General features: G+C 45.3%; 1 protein-coding gene across 2 annotated transcripts in view; it reads left to right on the forward strand.

The window, feature by feature from the left end:
- PSKH1 (protein serine kinase H1) overlaps positions 1–20,278 on the forward strand; it is a 55,795-nt gene extending 35,517 nt beyond the window's left edge. Inside the window, exons 2-3 of one of the 2 annotated variants that reach the window (XM_077288145.1) lie at positions 9,146–10,155; positions 18,587–20,278. In XM_077288145.1, the coding sequence (XP_077144260.1) occupies positions 9,220–10,155; positions 18,587–18,904 (1,254 nt within the window). In that variant the 5' untranslated portion in view covers positions 9,146–9,219 and the 3' untranslated portion in view covers positions 18,905–20,278. The remainder of the gene's footprint in view (positions 1–9,145; positions 10,156–18,586) is intronic. The other variant, XM_077288146.1, reaches the window with a different exon arrangement.
- Positions 20,279–20,808: the final 530 nt, after the last annotated feature.

Below are 20,808 nucleotides of genomic sequence, written 5' to 3' on the forward strand. Positions count from 1 at the left end.
TCTTTCCTCAAAAAAGATGTTTTAGCAAGCAATTTTTTATTTTCACAAGGGTAACAGGAGAATTTGGACCCCAATATTTGTTGCCCAGTTTGTTGTGAGTACGCCGATACCCCATATGTGGGGGTAAACCACTGTTTGGGCACACGTCAGGGCTCGGAAGGGAAGTAGTGACATTTGAAATGCAGACTTTGATGGAATGGTCTGCGGGCGTCACATTGCATTTGCAGAGCCCCTGATGTGCCTAAACAGTAGAAACACCCCACAAGTGACCCCATTTTGGAAACTAGACCCCCGAAGGAACTTATCTAGATGTGTGGTGAGCACTTTCAACCCCCAAGTGCTTCACAGAAGTTTATAACGCAGAGCCGTGAAAATAAAAAATAATTGTTCTTTCCTCAAAAATTATGTTTTAGCAAGTAATTTTTTATTTTTGCAAGGGTAACAGGAGAGACTGGACCCCAACAGTTGTTGCCCAGTTTGTCCTGAGTACGCTGGTACCCCAAATGTGGGGGTAAACCACTGTTTGGGCGCACGTCGGGGCTTGGAAGGGCGGGAGCACCATTTGACTTTTTGAACGCAAGATTGGCTGGAATCAATGGTGGCGCCATGTTGCGTTTGGAAACCCCTCAATTCTAACTTCAACACTAACCCCAACACACCCCTAATCCTAATCCCAACTGTAGCCATAACCCTAATCACAACCCTAACCCCAACACACCCCTAACCACAACCCTAACCGCAACACACCCGTAACCCTAATTCCAACCCTAACCCTAATCCTAACCCTAACCACAACTGTAACCCCAACACACCCCTAACCCTATCCGTAACCCTAACCACAAGCCTAATCTTAACCCTATTTCAAACCCTAGCCCTAATTCCAACCCTAACTCTAATTCCAACCCTAACCCTAAGGCTATGTGCCCACGTTGCGGATTCGTGTGAGATTTTTCCGCACGATTTTTGAAAAATCTGCAGGTAAAAGGCACTGCGTTTTACCTGCGGATTTACAGCAGATTTCCAGTGTTTTTTTGTGCGGATTTCACCTGCGGATTCCTATTGAGGAACAGGTGTAAAACGCTGCGGAATCCGCACAAAGAATTGACATGCTGCGGAAAATACAACGCAGCGTTTCTGCACGGAATTTTCCGCACCATGGGCACAGCGGGTTTGGTTTTCCTTAGGTGTACATGGTACTGTAAACCTGATGGAAAACTGCTTCGAATTCGCAGCGGCCAATCCGCTGCGGATCCGCGGCCAATCCGCTGCGGATCCGCGGCCAATCCTCTGCGGATCCGCGGCCGATCCTCTGCGGATCCGCGGCCGATCCGCTGCGGATCCGCGGCTGATCCGCTGTGGAAAAAGAAAAAAAAATATTTTCTTTATTTTATTATTGTCCCTACCTATGGGGGTGATAAAGGGGGGGTTTATTTATTATTTTTTTATTTTGATCGCTGCGATAGAACCTACCACAGCGATCAAAATGTACTTGTAATGAATCTGCCGGCTGGCAGATTCGGCGGGCGCACTGCGCATGCGCCCGCCATTTTCCAAGATGGCGGCGCCCATGGAGAAGACGGCCAGACACCGGGAGGGACATCGAAGCTAGGTAAGTATGGGGGGGTGAGATCGGAACACGGGGGGGGGGGGGGGGGATCGGAGGACCGGGGGAGCGGACAGGAGGACCGGGGGAGCCGACAGGAGGGAGGAGGGGAGCAGACAGGAGATCGGGGCAGAAAGGACGACTGGGGGGGCGATCGGTGGGGGGGGGGGGGCAGATCGGGGTCTCCAGCCATGGCAGATGCTATTGCAGCATCGGCCATGGCTGGATTGTAATATTTCACCATTTTCATAGGTGAAATATTACAAATCGCTCTGATTGTCTGTTTCACTTTCAACAGCCAATCAGAGCGATCGTAGCCACGGGGGGGTGAAGCCACCCCCCCTGGGCTGAAGTACCACTCCCCCTGTCTCTGCAGATCGGGTGAAAATGGAGTTAACCCTTTCACCCGATCTGCAGGGATGCGATCTTTCCATGACGCCACATAGGCGTCATGGGTCGGATTGGCACGGGTTTTCATGACGCCTACGTGGCGTCAAAGGTCGGGAAGGGGTTAATGTGTCTACGTGAGTCAGTGTTTCCGGTACGTGACAAAACTGTCACCACGCGTACCGGAGCCACTGACGTGTGAAACAGGCCTTAAGGAGGTCGGGCGTTCAGTTGGGATGAGCCATGGTTCATACTGTCTTTGTAAACGCGGCCGGGCCACCGGACGAGAGCACCCACTGACCCCCATGTCTACACAAGAACCACTATGTAAAGTTAAAAAAAGGTTAATAATGACGTTACAATTACATATAAATAATTTGATGACATAAAACTTTATTAAGTGTAATTTCACACAAACTTAGCATCTGTTCAACAACCCTTGAATTAAACATAGATTAGTGGGTTAAAACCTTATGGAAACTTTACGTAAGTTGTGATAGCAAACAGGTATCAATAAAATGTTTCACATATGGAGTTAGCATATTTTGTATAATTCTTCAACTATACATAGAGTTGTGAATTTTTGGGGCAAAATTTGTTAGATTGAGTACGTTTGATTATGTGCGACATAAGAGATTTACGTGAATAACTTCTGAACTACACATAGAGTTGATAATTTTTTTGGCAAATATTATTCAGGACATTGATATGTTCATTTTGAGTACTAGTGGTCAAGGGTACCTGTTTTGAAATTGAACTTGCGTACGATTGAGTACGTTTGATTATGCGCAACATAAGTGATTTACGTGAATAACTTCTGAACTACACATAGAGTTGATCATTTTTTGGGCACGTAGTATTCAGGACATTGATATGTTCATTTTGAGTACTAATGGTCAAGGGTACCTCTTTTCAAATTAAACGTATGTACGATTGAGTACGTTTGATTATGCGCGACATAAGCGATTTACGCAAATAACTTCTGAACTACACATAGAGTTGATCATTTTTTTGGCAAATATTATTCAGGACATTGAGCTGGTCATTTTGAGTACTAGTGGTCCAGGGTACCTCTTTTCAAATTGAACTTATGTACGATTGAGTACGTTTGACTATACGCGACATAAATAAGCGATTTACGTGAATAACCCAGGACCACAAGTAGTCAAAATAAACATCTCAAAGTCCTGAACAAAATTTTACCAAAACAATATCCACTCTATGTATAATTCATCATACATGAAAATCTAATAGCTAACTAATAGCTAACTGCAGACTAACTTGAGTCCGGTCTTCTCTTCTCTCTTCTCTCTTCTCTCTTCTCTCTCCTCTTCTCTCTTCTCCCCTCTCTCCTCTCTTCTCTATTCTCTTCTCTTTCTCTTCTCTCTTCTTTCTCTTCTCTCTTCTTTCTCTTCTCTCGCTTTCTCTTCTCTCGCTTTCTCTTCTCTCGCTTTCTCTTCTCTCGCTTTCTCTTCTCTCGCTTTCTCTTCTCTCGCTTTCTCTTCTCTCGCTTTCTCTTCTCTCGCTTTCTCTTCTCTCGCTTTCTCTTCTCTCGCTTTCTCTTCTCTCGCTTTCTCTTCTCGCGCTTTCTCTTCTCGCGCTTTCTCTTCTCGCGCTTTCTCTTCTCGCTCTTTCTCTTCTCGCTCTTTCTCTTCTCGCTCTTTCTCTTCTCGCTCTTTCTCTTCTCGCTCTTTCTCTTCTCGCTCTTTCTCTTCTCGCTCTTTCTCTTCTCGCTCTTTCTCTTCTCGCTCTTTCTCTTCTCGCTCTTTCTCTTCTCGCTCTTTCTCTTCTCGCTCTTTCTCTTCTCGCTCTTTCTCTTCTCGCTCTTTCTCTTCTCGCTCTTTCTCTTCTCGCTCTTTCTCTTCTCGCTCTTTCTCTTCTCGCTCTTTCTCTTCTCGCTCTTTCTCTTCTCGCTCTTTCTCTTCTCGCTCTTTCTCTTCTCGCTCTTTCTCTTCTCGCTCTTTCTCTTCTCGCTCAAATTCAATTCAAATTCAAATGAACTTTATTGTCAGGACTAAGTACATGTTAGCATTGCCAAAGCATATGGTAAAAATAGGGGGATGGGGTAGGGAGACATATAGAGGTCCAGGATATATCAGGCTCCTTTTAGAGGATAGGGGACAAGTCTAGGGTGGGGTATAGGAGTCCATGGCATATCAGGCTCTTTATTCGGGGGATACTCTCTCTTCTGTCTCTTCTCTCTCTCTCTCTTCTCTCTCTCGGTCTCTCTTCTCTGTCTGTCTCTCTTCTCTTCGTCTCTCTTCTTTGTCTTCCCCTCTCGGGGTCTCAAACTCGGCTAGGTATATGGGCCGCATATAGGGAAAAAAATTTGAATTTAGGGGGCCGCATTCTTTGAAGGACAAATGGACATTTTTACTCCGGCAGCACTTTTTCAGTAGATCATGTGCCCTTGACATTCAGTTGAAATGTATCGCTGCACAGAGACTCTCTGCCCAGTACTACCAATGCAAGCTGCCGGCCAATCAGAGGCAGCAGCTGACATCTGCATGCTGGCACATGACAGCGGAGGTGTATCTAGGCTTTCTTCTGACACCCGGAACAAGAACTCTGTTGACCCCGCCCCAAGCACATATGCAATTTGTACACTTAGTCACATGCTGACGAGCTGCTTTTCCAAATTCAATGTTCCGTGAAAAACTGAGAAGAGAAGCTCGTTGTCATGTGAACATAAGTATGAAAATTGCATGAGTGACGCGGACATGTGATACTGTTGGAACCTGCCGAGCTGAATCCTGACGGCGTGGATATTACACGCTGGTATTATTGCCTACTATGTTTTAATTAAAGGGCTCATCTAGGTTGGAGATGAAAGTCTTCAGTCACTATAGGCGACTGCAGCTTCTGAATTCTCAGGGCGCATGCACTGCTCACTTCTAGACTTCTCCCTTGCTCAGGTATGTGATTTGTATACTTCTGGCCACATTCCAACTAGACATGTCCGGCCTGGCCCAATTCATTTTCATTGGGCCACACATTTCTTGTCGTCACGTGACCACATGTATACAAATCACCGACACAAAAGAATCCTGACAGCGTGCAGTGAGAATTCAGAAGTCTGCAGACACACAGAATGACTGCAGACTCATGACAAACTTGGCCAACCCCTTTACCCCCAAGGGTGCTTTGCACGTTAATGACCAGGCCAAATTTTACAATTCTGACCACCGTCCCTTTATGAGGTTATAACTCTGGAACGCTTCCATGGATCCCAGTGTTTGACACTGTTTTCTCGTGACATATTGTACTTCATGTCAGTGGTGAAATTTCTTTGATATTACTTGCGTTTATTTGTGAAAAAAGCCCTAAAATCACAGCGATAGTCACACACAATACTTAATAAGTAACATTTCTCACATGTCTACTTTACATCAGCACAATTTTGGAGCCTTTTTTTTATTTTATTAGGAAGCTATAAGGCTGTGTGCACACATCACGTTTTTTTCGCTATATAACTGCGAGAAAAATGGTCACATTAAGCATCCTATTTAATAGAATGCAATCCGCATTTTTTTTGTGCACATGCTGCGTTGTTTTCCTGAGCGGAAATGCATTCCAGAGTTTTCCCGCCTCTCAGCGGTGCACGCGACCGCTTCCGTTCCCATGGATGCTTTGTGTGAAGGACCTGCGATGACGTCGCGATCACGTGACCGTGATGTCATCACAGGTCCTGCACACAAAGCATCTATAGGAACGGAAGCCGCCGCGTGCACCGCTGAGGAGATCGGGGGCCTTCGGAAGGTGAGAATAACCATTTTTTTTATTTTTAACATTAGATCTTTTACTACTGATGCTGCATAGGCAGCATCAATAGTAAAAAGTTGGTCACACTTGTCAAACACTATGTTTGACAAGTGTGACCCACCTGTCAATCAGTTTTCCAAGCGATGCTACAGATCGCTTGGAAAACGCTAGCATTCTGCAAGCTAATTATGCTTGCAAAACGCTAGTTTTTAGCAGGAATATTCATGCCAATTCTGGAGTTGCAGAATTTCCGCGGCAATTTTGCGACGTGTGCACTTAGCCTAAGGGTTAAAATTTGACCAGCGATTTCTCATTTTTACAACACCATTTTTTTTTTTCTTTAGGGACCACATCACATTTGAAGTCACTTTGAGGGGTATGTATGATAGAAAATACCCCAAAGTGACGCCAATCTAAAAACTGCACCCCTCAAGGTGCTCAAAACCACATTCAAGAAGTTTATTTACTGTCCAAGTGTTTCACAGGAATTTTTGGAACGTTTAAAAAAAAATATGAACATTTAACTTTTTTTCACACAAAATTTACTTCAGATCCAATTTGTTTTATTTTACCAAGGGTAACAGAAGAAATTGGACCCCAAAAGTTGTTGTGCAGTTTCTCCTGAAACCCCATATGTGGGGGTAAATCACTGTTTGGGCGCATGGCAGAGCTCGGAAGGGAAGGAGCGCCATTTGACTTTTTCAACACAACATTGGCTGGAATTAAGATTGGATGCCATGTCGCATTCAGGGAGCCCCTGATGTGCCTAAAAAGTGGAAACACCCCACAAGTTACACTATTTTGGAAACTAGACCCCTTGAGAAACGTGTCTAGATTTGTGGTGAGCACTTTAAACCACAAGTGCTTCACAGACATTTATAATGTAGAGTCGTAAAAATAAAAAAAATCATATTTTTTCCGCAAAAATGATCTTTTAGCCCCCAATTTTTTATTTTCCCAAGAGTAACAGAATAAATTGGACCCCAAGAGCCCAAGAGTTATTTTGCAGTTTGTCCCGAGTGCGCTGATACCCCATATTGGGGCTAAACCACTGTTTGGGCACATGGCAGCGCTCAGAAGGGAAGGAGCGCCAGATTTTACTGTTATGGTTTGCAGGTGTCATGACCCACTGGGAGAGCCCATGAGGTGCCAAAACAGCAGAACCCCCCCATAAATGACCCCATTTTATGAATTACACCTCTCAATGACTTCATCTAGGGATGCAGTGATTATATTGGCACCATGGGTGTGTACAGAATTTCATACTATTGGGCAGCCATGCAGAGAGATTCGGGAGGAACGGAGTTCTTCTTGCTTATTTAAGTGAATGGGTCTGTGCACATGTCAGTGTGATTCCACGGACTGTGTGTCCATGGGCAAAACATGCTGGCATGTCCATTTTTTAATATCAGCACGGGCCTCAAAACATCCAGCACATGTGCATACGCATAACATAAACTGATGTCATCCATGTGACACGCATCGGCAGCGGGGAAGAAGCGTTACAGTAAGCGCTGTTCTCCGGCGCTGAGTGCTGAACCCGATTCATCATTCTCCTCTGCTTTAGCCGATCGCCGGCAGAGCAAGGGAGAATGATGAGAGCCGTGGAACAGCACTTATTGTAACGATTCTTCTTCCCTGGCGCCCGTCCTTGTGGTACTGATGCGGCACACAGATGCCACACGTGTGCCGCAAGAATTACACACAAGGACACTGACATCTCCGGTACTGGAAATATCAGGACGTGTAAAAGAGGCGTTATGGCGGGTTTTTATGTTTGGCAGCTGTCACACGCTAAAAGATGCTTTTTATTGCAAAAAATAGTTTTTTCATCACCATAACTTGAGAGCTATAATTTTTCCATATTTTGGTCTACAGAGTCATATGAGGTTTTGTTTTTTGTGGGACGAGTTGATGTTTTTTATTGGTACCATTTTTGGGCACATGACAGTTTTTGATCGCTTTTTATTCCGATTTTTGGGAGACAGAATGAGCAAAAACCAGCAATTCATGAATTTCTTTTGGGTGAGGCATTTATACTGTTCCGCGTTTGGTAAAATTGATAAAGCAGTTTTATACTTCAAGTCAGTATAATTACAGCAATACCTAATTTATATTTTTTTTATGTTTTGCCGCTTTTATACAATAAAAACTATTTTATATAAAAAAAATTAATTCTTTTTGCATCGCTTTATTCTGACAGCTATAACTTTTTTATTTTTCCGCTGACGGAGCTGTATGGCAGCTTGTTTTTTGCTGGTCAAGATGACATTTTCAGCGGTACCACGCTTATTTATATTTGTCTGTTTGATCGCGTGTTATTCCACTTTTTGTGCGGCGGTATGATGACAAAGCATTGTGTTTTGCCTTGGTTTTTTTTGTTTTATGGTGTTCACTAAAGGGGTTAACTAGTGGGAAAGTTTTATAGGGCGGGTCATTACGGACGCGGCAATACCAAATACGTGTACTTTTATTGTTTAGATTTCTTTTCATTCAAATATTTATTTAGTCATAGAATAAATATTGATTTTTATTTTATTTTTTACAAAAAAATTTAGCAATTTAATTTTTTTTACTTTATTCTGACTTTTACACTTTCTCCCACTATGGGACAATCAATTTTTGCAGGCTGATCGCTTCTATAGCATGCAGATGAAGCAAAATGTACATGCTACAGAAGCTGTCAGCGCTGCTCAGTGCACTGACACAGAGAGACTTCCTGATGGGTTAATGATCTATATAAACCTTTTGAGAATAGAGGTGTGCACACGATGCGGATTTAGTGCGGATCCGCAGCGTTTTTTTCCGCACAGAAACGCTGCAGATCTGCACTGTGATTTACAGTACAATGTAAAAAAAAAAAAAAAAAAAAAAAGCTGTGCAGAAAAATCAGTGCGGAATTACTGCGGATTTCAAAGAAGTGCATGTCACTTCTTTTGTGCAGATCTGCAGCGTTTCTGCACCCCTCCATAATAGAAATTCGCATTGGGAAAAACTGCAGAAAATCCGCACAAAAACCGCACTAAATCCGCATAAAAACCGCGGCAAATCAGCAGCTGCGGATTCTGCCAGGAGATGCGGATTTTGTGCAGAAAATTATGCACCTCTTTTCTTACTTGTGCACATAGCCTTATGAACGCTGCAGAGAGAATCTTCACTGTAAATTGGTACGAAGATGCAGCATGTCAATTCATGGTGCATATTGCACTGCAGATTTACTCAATGTAAAGGGTGTTTTGCCACATTTCTGCACTCTTCTGGTAACTTGACGTGAGTGTTAGCTTGCCGGAATAGCTACAGTAAATTTTAGGGTTTGTCGCATTTCTAAATATATTAACATAAGCATTATTTGTCACTACTCTTCCTTACAAATGCCTTTTGTTTTCTTCCAAGGTGCAGTTGATGCAAATACATCAGTTAATTTATATTTTCATACACAATGCCACATGGAAGACTGAGTTTTTCCCATGATGGGCTGTGGGACAAGCAAAGTTCTTCCCGAACCTCCAAAGAACATTCAGCTGGATTTAGTGAAAAAAGTAGAGCCTTACCTTGCCCCGAAGAATGACCAATACAAGCATTTTATTACAGACCATGGACGAATAGACACTAAAGGGGCTTCTTCGGCTCATCCCTATTCTAATGGCTACCCTCATAGTCATGCCGAAACTGCTGATCCCCGAAGACATAAAGTAGCTAAGTATAGAGCTAAATTTGATCCAAGGGTAACTGCAAAATATGATATTAAAGCACTTATTGGTCGCGGAAGCTTCAGCCGCGTCATCAGAGTGGAGCACAAAGCCTCTAAGCAGCCATATGCTATTAAGATGATTGAAACCAAATACCGAGAAGGTCGGGAGGTTTGTGAGTCTGAACTCAGCGTCCTGAGGAGAGTGCGACATACAAATGTCATCCAGCTCATTGAAGTGTTCGAAACACAGGAAAGAGTCTACATGGTAATGGAGTTGGCCACGGGGGGAGAACTTTTTGACCGAATAATTGCCAAAGGCTCTTTCACAGAGCGGGATGCCACTCATGTACTACAAATGGTTTTGGAAGGGGTGAAATATTTACACACACTTGGGATTACACACAGAGACTTGAAGCCAGAAAATCTTCTGTATTATCACCCTGGAACAGACTCCAAAATAATGATTACGGATTTTGGTTTTGCAAGTGCTAGAAAAAAAGGGGATGATTGCTTAATGAAGACAACATGTGGAACACCCGAATACATCGCTCCTGAAATTCTTGTGAAAAAACCTTACACAAACTCTGTGGACATGTGGGCACTAGGAGTCATATCCTATATTCTTTTGAGTGGCACTATGCCATTTGAGGATGATAATAGATCACGCCTGTACCGCCAAATTTTAAAGGGAAAATACAGCTACTCTGGAGAGGTAGGTATTTCTTATCTTTTTTTGCATTATTTAAGTTAAATAAATTGGCCCATTCTAAAACCACTATCTTTGGGATAAATAATAGTTTGCTAATGTCTGGGGGTCCAACCTAAAATTCCTTGTTTGAATCCATAAATTCTCTATCGGAGTGATGGGGATAACCAAGCTCCAAATTTGAGTTTTGGTGAGCATGAGAGACACCCAAATCACTTCATCCAAATTGAATACTCCAATGGTCTCTAGATTGGTCAGACCCCCAATGATCAGAAGCTGTATCACCAATCTACTAATGATTTTCTATGCGGGAATTTGTTACTGAAATTTAACTAGATGTTAACCCCTTCCCGACCCATGACGCCTATGCGGCGTCATGGAATGATCGCATCCCTGCAGATCGGGTGAAAGGGTTAATTCCTATTTTACCTGATCTGCAGGGAGAGGGGGAGTTGTACTTCAGCCTAGGGGGGTGGCTTTGCCCCCACGTGGCTACGATCGCTCTGATTGGCTGTTGAAAGTGCAACAGCCAATCAGAGCAATTTGCAATATTTCACCTATGAAAATGGTGAAATATTGCAATCCAGCCATGGCCGATGCTGCAATAGCATCTGCCATGGCTGGAAATCATGTACTGGCCCCCCCCACCGCCCCCGATCTCCTCCCCAGTCCTCCGTTCTGTCAGGTACCCCCCTCCGTCCCCCTGTCCGCTCCCCCGTGCTCCTGTCCGCTCCCCCGTGCTCCTGTCCGCTCCCCCCGTCCTCCGATCCCACCCCCTGTGCTCCGATCCACCCCCCCACCACCCCCCCCTCATACTTACCGATCCTCCCGAAGTCGGTCCGTCTTCTCCCTGGGCGCCGCCATCTTCCAAGATGGCGGGCGCATGCTCAGTACGCCCGCCGAATCTGCAAGCTGGCAGATTCGTTACAGGTACATTTTGATCGCTGTGGTAGGTTCTACCACAGCGATCAAAATAAAAAAATAATAAATAAACCCCCCCCCCTTTATCACCCCCATAGGTAGGGACAATAATAAAATAAAGAAAATATTTTTTTTTTCTTTTTCCACTAGGGTTACGGTTAGAACTAGGGGTAGGGGTAGGGTTAGGGTTACGGGTAGGGTTAGGGGTAGGGTTATGGCATGTGCACACAGAGCGGATCGGCAGCGGATCGGCAGCGGATCGGCAGCGGATCGGCCGCGGATCTGCAGCGGATTGGCAGCGGATCGGCAGTGGATTGGCCGCGGATCCGCAGCGGATTGGCCGCGGATCCGCAGCGGATTGGCCGCGGATCCGCAGCGGATTGGCCGCGGATCCGCAGCGGATTGGCCGCTGCGAATTCGAAGCAGTTTTCCATCAGGTTTACAGTACCATGTACACCTAAGGAAAACCAAATCTGCTGTGCCCATGGTGCGGAAAATTCCGTGCAGAAACGCTGCATTGTATTTTCCGCAGCATGTCAATTCTTTGTGCGGATTCCGCAGCGTTTTACACCTGTTCCTCAATAGGAATCCGCAGGTGAAATCCGCACAAAAAAACACTGGAAATCTACTGTAAATCCGCAGGCAAAACGCAGTGCCTTTTACCTGCAGATTTTTCAAAAATCGTGCGGAAAAATCTCACACGAATCCGCAACGTGGGCACATACCCTTAGGGTTAGGGTTGGAATTAGGGCTAGGGTTGGAAATAGGGTTAAGAATAGGCTTGTGGTTAGGGTTACGGATAGGGTTAGGGGTGTGTTGGGGTTACAGTTGTGGTTAGGGTTGGGATTAGGGTTACGGTTGGGATTAGGGTTAGGATTAGGGTTGGAATTAGGGTTACGGTTGTGTTGCGGTTAGGGTTGTGGTTAGGGGTGTGTTGGGGTTAGGGTTGTGATTAGGGTTATGGCTACAGTTGGGATTAGGATTAGGGGTGTGTTGGGGTTAGTGTTGAAGTTAGAATTGAGGGGTTTCCACTGTTTAGGCACATCAGGGGTCTCCAAACGCAACATGGCGCCACCATTGATTCCAGCCAGTCTTGCGTTCAAAAAGTCAAATGGTGCTCCGGGCCTTCCAAGCCCCGACGTGCGCCCAAACAGTGGTTTACCCCCACATTTGGGGTACCAGCGTACTCAGGACAAACTGGGCAACAACTGTTGGGGTCCAATTTCTCCTGTTACCCTTGCAAAAATAAAAAATTACTTGCTAAAACATAATTTTTGAGGAAAGAACAATTATTTTTTATTTTCACGGCTCTGCGTTATAAACTTCTGTGAAGCACTTGGGGGTTGAAAGTGCTCACCACACATCTAGATAAGTTCCTTCGGGGGTCTAGTTTCCAAAATGGGGTCACTTGTGGGGTGTTTCTACTGTTTAGGCACATCAGGGGCTCTGCAAATGCAATGTGACGCCCGCAGACCATTCCATCAAAGTCTGCATTTCAAATGTCACTACTTCCCTTCCGAGCCCTGACGTGTGCCCAAACAGTGGTTTACCCCCACATATGGGGTATCAGCGTACTCACAACAAACTGGGCAACAAATATTGGGGTCCAAATTCTCCTGTTACCCTTGTGAAAATAAAAAATTGCTTGCTAAAACATCTTTTTTGAGGAAAGAAAAATGATTTTTTATTTTCACGGCTCTGCGTTGTAAACTTCTGTGAAGCACTTGGGGGTTGAACGTGCTCACCACACATCTAGATAAGTTCCTTGGGGGGTCTAGTTTCCAAAATGGGGTCACTTGTGGGGGGTTTCTACTGTTTAGGCATATCAGGGGCTCTGCAAACGTAACATGATGCCCGCAGACCATTCCATCAAAGTCTGCATTCCAAAACGTCACTACTTCCCTTCCGAGCCCCGGCATGTACCCAAACAGTGGTTTACCCCCACATATGGGGTATCAGCGTACTCAGGAGAAACTGGACAACAACTTTTGGGGTCCAATTTCTCCTGTTACTCATGCAAAAATAAAAAATTCTGGGCTAAAAAAATATTTTTGAGGAAAGGAAACCCATTTATTATTTTCACGGCTCTGCGTTATAAACTTCTGTGAAGCACTTGGGGGTTCAAAGTGCTCACCACACATCTAGATAAGTTCCCTTGGGGGTCTAGTTTCCAAAATGGAGTCACTTGTGGGGAGTTCCTACTGTTTAGGCACATCAGGGGCTCTGCAAACGCAACCTGATGCCCGCAGAGCATTCCATCAAAGTCTGCATTTCAAAACGTCACTACTTCCCTTCCGAACCCCGACGTGTGCCAAAACAGTGGTTTACCCCCACATATGGGGTATCATCGTACTCAGGAGAAACTGGAAAACAACTTTTGGGGTCCAATTTCTCCTATTACCCTTGGGAAAATAAAAAATTGTGGGCTAAAAAATCATTTTTGAGAAAAGAAAAATTATTTTTTATTTTCATGGCTCTGCGTTATAAACTTCTGTGAAGCACTTGGGGGTTCAAAGTGCTCACCACACATCTAGATTAGTTCCTTGGGAGGTCTAGTTTCCAAAATGGGGTCACTTGTGCGGGAGCTCCAATGTTTAGGCACACAAGGGCTCTCCAAACGCGACATGGTGTCCGCTAATGATTGGAGCTAATTTTCCATTCAAAAAGCCAAATGGCGTGCCTTCCCTTCCGAGCCCTGCCGTGCGCCCAAACAGTGGTTTACCCCCACATATGGGGTATCATCGTACTCAGGACAAACTGGACAACAACATTTGGGGTCCAATTTCTCCTATTACCCTTGGGAAAATAAAAAATTCTGGGCTAAAAATCATTTTTGAGGAAAGAAAAATTATTTTTTTATTTTCACGGCTCTGCGTTATAAACTTCTGTGAAGCACCTGGGGGTTATAAGTGCTCACTATGCATCTAGATAAGTTCCTTGGGGGGTCTAGTTTCCAAAATGGGGTCACTTGTAGGGGAGCTCCAATGTTTAGGCACACAGGGGCTCTCCAAACGCGACATGGTGTCCGCTAACGATTGGAGCTAATTTTCCATTCAAAAAGTCAAATGGCGCTCCTTCCCTTCCGAGCCTTACCATGTGCCCAAACAGTGGTTTACCCCCACATGTGAGGTATTGGTGTACTCAGGAGAAATTGCCCAACAAAATTTAGGATCCATTTTATCCTGTTGCCCATGTGAAAATGAAAAAATTGAGGCTAAAATAATTTTTTTGTGAAAAAAAAGTACTTTTTCATTTTTACGGATCAATTTGTGAAGCACCTGGGGGTTTAAAGTGCTCACTATGCTTCTAGATAAGTTCCTTGGGGGGTCTAGTTTCCAAAATGGGGTCACTTGTGGGGGAGCTCCAATGTTTAGGCACACGGGGGCTCTCCAAACGCGACATGGTGTCCGCTAAAGATTGGAGCCAATTTTTCATTGAAAAAGTCAAATGGCGCTCCTTCCCTTCCGAGCCCTGCCGTGCGCCCAAACAGTGGTTTACCCCCACATATGAGGTATCAGCGTACTCAGGACAAATTGGACAACAACGTCCGTGGTCCAGTTTCTCCTTTTACCCTTGGGAAAATAAAAAAAATTTCGCTAAAATATCATTTTTGTGACTAAAAAGTTAAATGTTCATTTTTCCCCTCCATGTTGCTTCTGCTGCTGTGAAACACCTGAAGGGTTAATAAACTTCTTGAATGTGGTTTTGAGCACCTTGAGGGGTGCAGTTTTTAGAATGGTGTCACTTTTGGGTATTTTCAGCCATATAGAACCCTCAAACTGACTTCAAATGTGAGGTGGTCCCTAAAAAAAATGGTTTTGTAAATTTTGTTGTAAAAATGAGAAATCACTGGTCAAATTTTAACCCTTATAACTTCCTAGCAAAAAAAAAATTTGTTTCCAAAATTGTGCTGATGTAAAGTAGACATGTGGGAAATGTTATTTATTAACTATTTTGTGTCACATAACTCTCTGGTTTAACAGAATAAAAATTAAAAATGTGAAAATTGCGAAATTTTCAAAATTTTTGCCAAATTTCCGTTTTTTTCACAAATAAACTCAGAAATTATCGACCTAAATTTACCACTAACATGAAGCCCAATATGTCACGAAAAAACAATCTCAGAATCGCTAGGATCCGTTGAAGCGTTCCTGAGTTATTACCTCATAAAGTGACACTGGTCAGAATTGCAAAAAACGGCAAGGTCATGAAGGGGTTAATAAAGAATACCGAATTTTAATTTAAAATTGACTTGAAAGCCGGGTCCCCTTTTCCTGTGTTGTTTCTGAAGACATGCTGAACAGTGGAGCTTGTTTCGTACTTCCAAGTACCTTATATACTCGAGTATAATGCGACCCGAATATAAGCCGAGGCACCTAATTTTACCGCAAAAAGCTGGGAAAACTTATTGACTCGAGTATACGCCTGGTATTAGTTGTTTCCTCATCCTTATCCTGGTATGCATGGCTCCTCATCCCCATCCTTGTATGCATGGCCCCCTCGTCCCTATCCCGGTATACATGGCCCCCTCGTCCCTATCCCGGTATACATGGCCCCCTCGTCCCTATCCCGGTATACATGGCCCCCTCGTCCCTATCCCGGTATGCATGGCCCCCTCGTCCCTGTCCTGGTATGCATGGCCTCCTCAGCCCTATCCTTGTATGCACGGCCCCCTCATGCCCATCCTTGTATGCACGGCCCCCTCATGCCCATCCTTGTATACACGGCCCCCTCATGCCCATCCTTGTATGCACGGCCCCCTCATGCCCATCCTTGTATGCACGGCCCCCTCATGCCCATCCTTGTATGCACGGCCCCCTCATGCCCATCCTTGTATGCACGGCCCCCTCATGCCCATCCTTGTATGCACGGCCCCCTCATGCCCATCCTTGTATGCACGGCCCCCTCATGCCCATCCTTGTATGCACGGCCCCCTCATGCCCATCCTTGTATGCACGGCCCCCTCATGCCCATCCTTGTATGCACGGCCCCCTCATGCCCATCCTTGTATGCACGGCCCCCTCATGCCCATCCTTGTATGCACGGCCCCCTCATGCCCATCCTTGTATGCACGGCCCCCTCATGCCCATCCTTGTATGCACGACCCCCTCATGCCCATCTTTGTATGCAAGGCCCCCTCAAGCCCATCCTTGTATGCACGGCCCCCTCATGCCCATCCTTGTATGCACGGCCCCCTCATCTCCATCCTTGCATGCACGGACTCCTCATCCCCATCCTGGTAGGCACAGCCTCCTCATCCCTATCCTGGTGGGCACGGTCTCCTCATCCCTATCCTGGTGGGCATGGTCTCCTCATCCCTATCCTTGTGGGCATGATCCCCATCAGAAAAACATAAAAGAAAATAAACCATCCTACTTACCTTCCTCCGCTCCCCTGCAGCGTCCTGTTTTGATGCCAGCAGCTAATTTAATACTTGTAAGCAGCACATGGCAGAGACGTCATGTGCTGCTTACAAGCAAAGGACAGCAGCCGTAATACTCGCTATTCTCCACGCCAGGACTATGTGCGTGGAGAGCAGTGAGTATTCATTGCTATTTAGTAGCGGCCGCTGGCTTACTGCAGCTTACTGCAGCGGATGGACCGTCACGTGTGCCTGTTACTTAAGGGGATTAATATTCATTGCCCTCCACGCCCATAGGAGTGGAGAGAAGTGAATATTTCTCTTTAGCGGCGGGCACAGGTGTCAGCTGCAGCAGCCGGCTCCTGCCTCCTGTGACCTGCTGCTCCCCCTCCCTCTTGTGGGACCCTCACTCGAGTATAAGCCGAGGGGGCTTTTTCACCATAAAAAATGTTTTGAAAAACTCGGCTTATGCTTGAGTATATACGGTAATCACATTTATTACGGAACGGGTGAGCTGCTTTCTCTTTTCTTTGGTCCTTTTGCACAAGCCGATAACTGCATCTGAGCAAATCATCCCATTTGATCCCAGGTGATGTACTGCCGATAACCAGGGCTACTTAATTGTATTAGTGATCATTTTCTTCCCATCATTGCTCATGAATAAAAGGGCTAGTAAACTACTCTAATATAGACGATCAGCATATAATGCTGGCTTAAGATCGGCTTCCCCCCAGATTTAATTCCTTTAAGCTGAAAAACGGTGAAAAAGGAAATGCATCAGGCATGACCACTCTAAGGGTACTTTCAAAAATTGTTACGGTTTTGAGGCTGCGTATTTATGCAGTGTCAAAACCGCAGCGGCCAGATGGTACAACATAGTGGATGGGATGTCTAGAAATCCCATGTTTATTATGCGACTATATCCACCTGCGCAGCACCCTCGGAGACTGACATGAGACGCGTCTTTCAGATCCGCAGCATGTTCATTTTTCTTGCAGAGACTCTGGTCTCAACAGAAATTTCCAGAACCGAATGTATTTTATGCGGTAAGTCCGCATGGTTCAGTGAACACACATAAAGGGTATGACGGGGTGACAGGACAGACTGGTGAATGGGCATGGAGAGGTGGTGAGTGGGCATGGAGAGGCGGTGAATGGGCATGGAGAGGTGGTGTGTGGGCACGGATTTAGAAATGGATAGGAGCTATAGCTGAAGAAGTGTTTACCCCCAAAAATGTAATTTTTCTCATTACGCCACACCAATTATTGATTTGATTTAGATTTATTTTTTTCTTCATTCACTTTATAATTTGTTAGTTGATAGAAATGTTCATAGTTTATTTTGTATTTTTGAAAGTATTGCAGTGTAGTTGTACTCACGCCCTGCTGATAGTCCCTGCGCTGCCAATGAGCTAGGACTTGTCCGGTGAGGCGGTACTGACTTGGGCTCTTCTGGGTTCAGTAGTTGTACTCACGCCCTGCTGATAGTCCCTGTGCTGCCAGTGTCTTCACAATTTGCGCTCCTCCTTACATAAATTCCCTTAGGCTGGCTCTGCTATACTGTGGACTATCTGCAGGGCTGTGACACAAAGGAGAGAGAAGCCAGAAGGAGTGCAAACTGTGAAGACACCAGTAGTGATAGTAATGTACCGGGGACGTCCCCTTAAATATGACACAACATATGTACAAAAACGAAAAGCAGCCATTTGACCAGTAACAAACCATTCTTTGTCCAACAGCTGAGAAGGTTCTGGGAGGCTGTATGGATAGCTTGATTCGTGGCATGAAATCAGAACTTTGTTTCATACATATTGATACCTCACTCCTGCTGTTGGATGAAGCCCTGAGGCTATAATCTCAAAACTCCTCCACAGCTTTGAATTTCTGCTCTGAAAATGCAGAAAAAAATCCTCTGTGTGCACATGCCCTAATGTGTCTTTACCAAAAAGTGGCACCTGCGTAAAACCATCTTGTCTCGCCAAAAAAACACTTCAGATTAGGACAAGTAAAAAAAAAAAAATTGGTCATGTCTTCAGCCCAAATTGTCCCAGTCCTAAATCCAGTCTTTTGGTGATAGTTAGTGTTACACGTCAAACATTGTTGCAATGTCTGTGAGATGTTGTATACTAAAACCTTTTATGTTTTTAATCTGCAGCCATGGCCAAGCGTTTCCAACTTGGCCAAAGACTTTATCGATCGTCTGCTAATGGTGGAGCCCTCTGAGAGAATGACTGCAACACAGTCTCTTAAGCACCCCTGGGTAGTGAGTATGGCTGCCTCTTCATCTATGAAAAACCTGCACAGGTCCATCTCTCAGAATCTACTCAAGCGAGCATCATCCCGCTGTCAGAGTACAAAGTCTGCGCAGTCTGTTCGTTCCAGTCGGTCTACAAAGTCCACCAAGTCGCGGCGCGTGAGAGAGCGAGAATTACGTGAACTTAACTTGCGCTACCAGCAGCACTACTACGGATGAGCACATTGCACAATGTTCTAGTGACTGACGTTCCCAGTGCCTTCTGTTACGGACCAATGAACGTGAACCAGCAGATTCATGTTACATCAGAGCTGTACAAGAAAATGTGGAAGTCACCAGCACATGACACCTCTAAAAGCTACTATGACCCAGCCAACACCCCGCAAAGTGTGACTGAGGAGTTAGTGGTTATAGTAAGTATGGTGCAGTGTGGATATGGTGTTTCTGGAGCATTTCCTATGTAAAGCATTATGCTATGAATTCATGGAGGAACATTTTAGCAGCCACCTTTGGATATCTTTGAATTAATGTCATCATCCAGGTGCTGTGCTAGCTCTCAAAATAATCACATTTTTAATTTCATCAGTGGCCAAATGCAATCCTCCTCACGGAACATTTTCCAGTGAAGTTGACACTTAAAGGCCTTCATGCACCTAAGATTAAAGTTGGCCAAAATAGTCATCCATCTGATGTGTATCAGGCTCCTGACTCTCTGAGGGATGATGACACCAGGAAGGATCAGGAACCTTTTGTTCTCAGGGGAGATGTATTTTGTAGCGGCATCATCCCCTCTCCCGATTGAGACCACGTGACAGCTGTCCCGAGCTGAGCATTCATGTGTATGGGGACCTGACAGTCAGAGTTGTAGGCACTTAGTGCTCATTTCCTCAATAATACCTATAAATTGGCACCTTTTGTGGGAAAGTTCACAAGCATGTATGGTCGATTTGGTGAAAAAGAAAGAAATGTAATTTCTCTGATGGGAAGTTTGTCTGGCCATTTATTGATGGCCTATTTGCAGTATGGGTCATCAGTATCGGATTGGTGGTAACAACCCCCCACACCCTCACCAATCTCGTGTGTAGGAGGTGGCATGCAGCTGTGGATACTAGACATGGCAGTGCTGCTGTACATCCGGCCACTGCTGATCTGTGGGGTTGCCGAATGTCGTACCTCCACTGATGTAATACTATTCACTTATCCTAAATATGTCATCACTGTAAGGCCATGTGCACACGTTGCAGATTTCCTGTGGATCCGCAGCGTCTTTTTTCCATGCAGAAACGCTGCAGATCCGCAAGTGATTAAGGCTATGTGCACACTTTGCGGGGTCCTCTGCGGGTTCTCCCGCAGCGGATTTGATAAATCTGCAGGGCAAAACCGCTGCGGTTATCCCTGCAGATTTATCGCGGTTTGTTTTGCGGTTTCCGCTGCGGGTTTACTCCTATACTATTGATGCTGCATATGCAGCAATATGCAGCATCAATAGTAATGTTAAAAATAATAAAAAAATGGCCTTATACTCACCCCTCTGACGTCCCGATCTCCTCGGCGCTGCACGCGGCGGTCCGGTTCCAAAGATGCTGTGCGAGAAGGACCTTCGTGACGTCACGGACGGTCATGTGACCGCGAGGTCACGGTCATGTGACTGCGAGGTCACGGTCATGTGACTGCGAGGTCACGGTCATGTGACTGCGAGGTCACGGTCATGTGACCGCGACGTCACGGTCATGTGACCGCGACGTCACCGCAGGTCCTGCTCGCACAGCAACCCTGCGATCGGACTGCCGCGTGCAGCGCTGAGAGGTGAGTATATCATTATTTTGTATTTTTATTCTTTTTTTTTTTACACAAATATGGTTCCCAGGGCATGGAGGAGAGTCTCCTCTCCTCCGCCCCGGGTACCATCTGCATATTATCCGCTTACTTCCCGCTTCGTGGGCACAGCCCCATGCGGGAAGTAAGCGGATCAATGCATTCCTATGTGTGCAGAATCGCAGCGATTCTGCACAAAGAAGTGACATGCTGCGGAATGTAAACCGCTGCGTTTCTGCGCGGTTTTTCCCGCAGCATGTGCACAGCGGATTGCGGTTCCCATAGGGTTTACATGTAATTGTAAACGC

Source organism: Ranitomeya variabilis, chromosome 2 (genome assembly GCF_051348905.1).
Source record: "Ranitomeya variabilis isolate aRanVar5 chromosome 2, aRanVar5.hap1, whole genome shotgun sequence".
Taxonomy (NCBI): Eukaryota; Metazoa; Chordata; class Amphibia; order Anura; family Dendrobatidae; genus Ranitomeya; species Ranitomeya variabilis.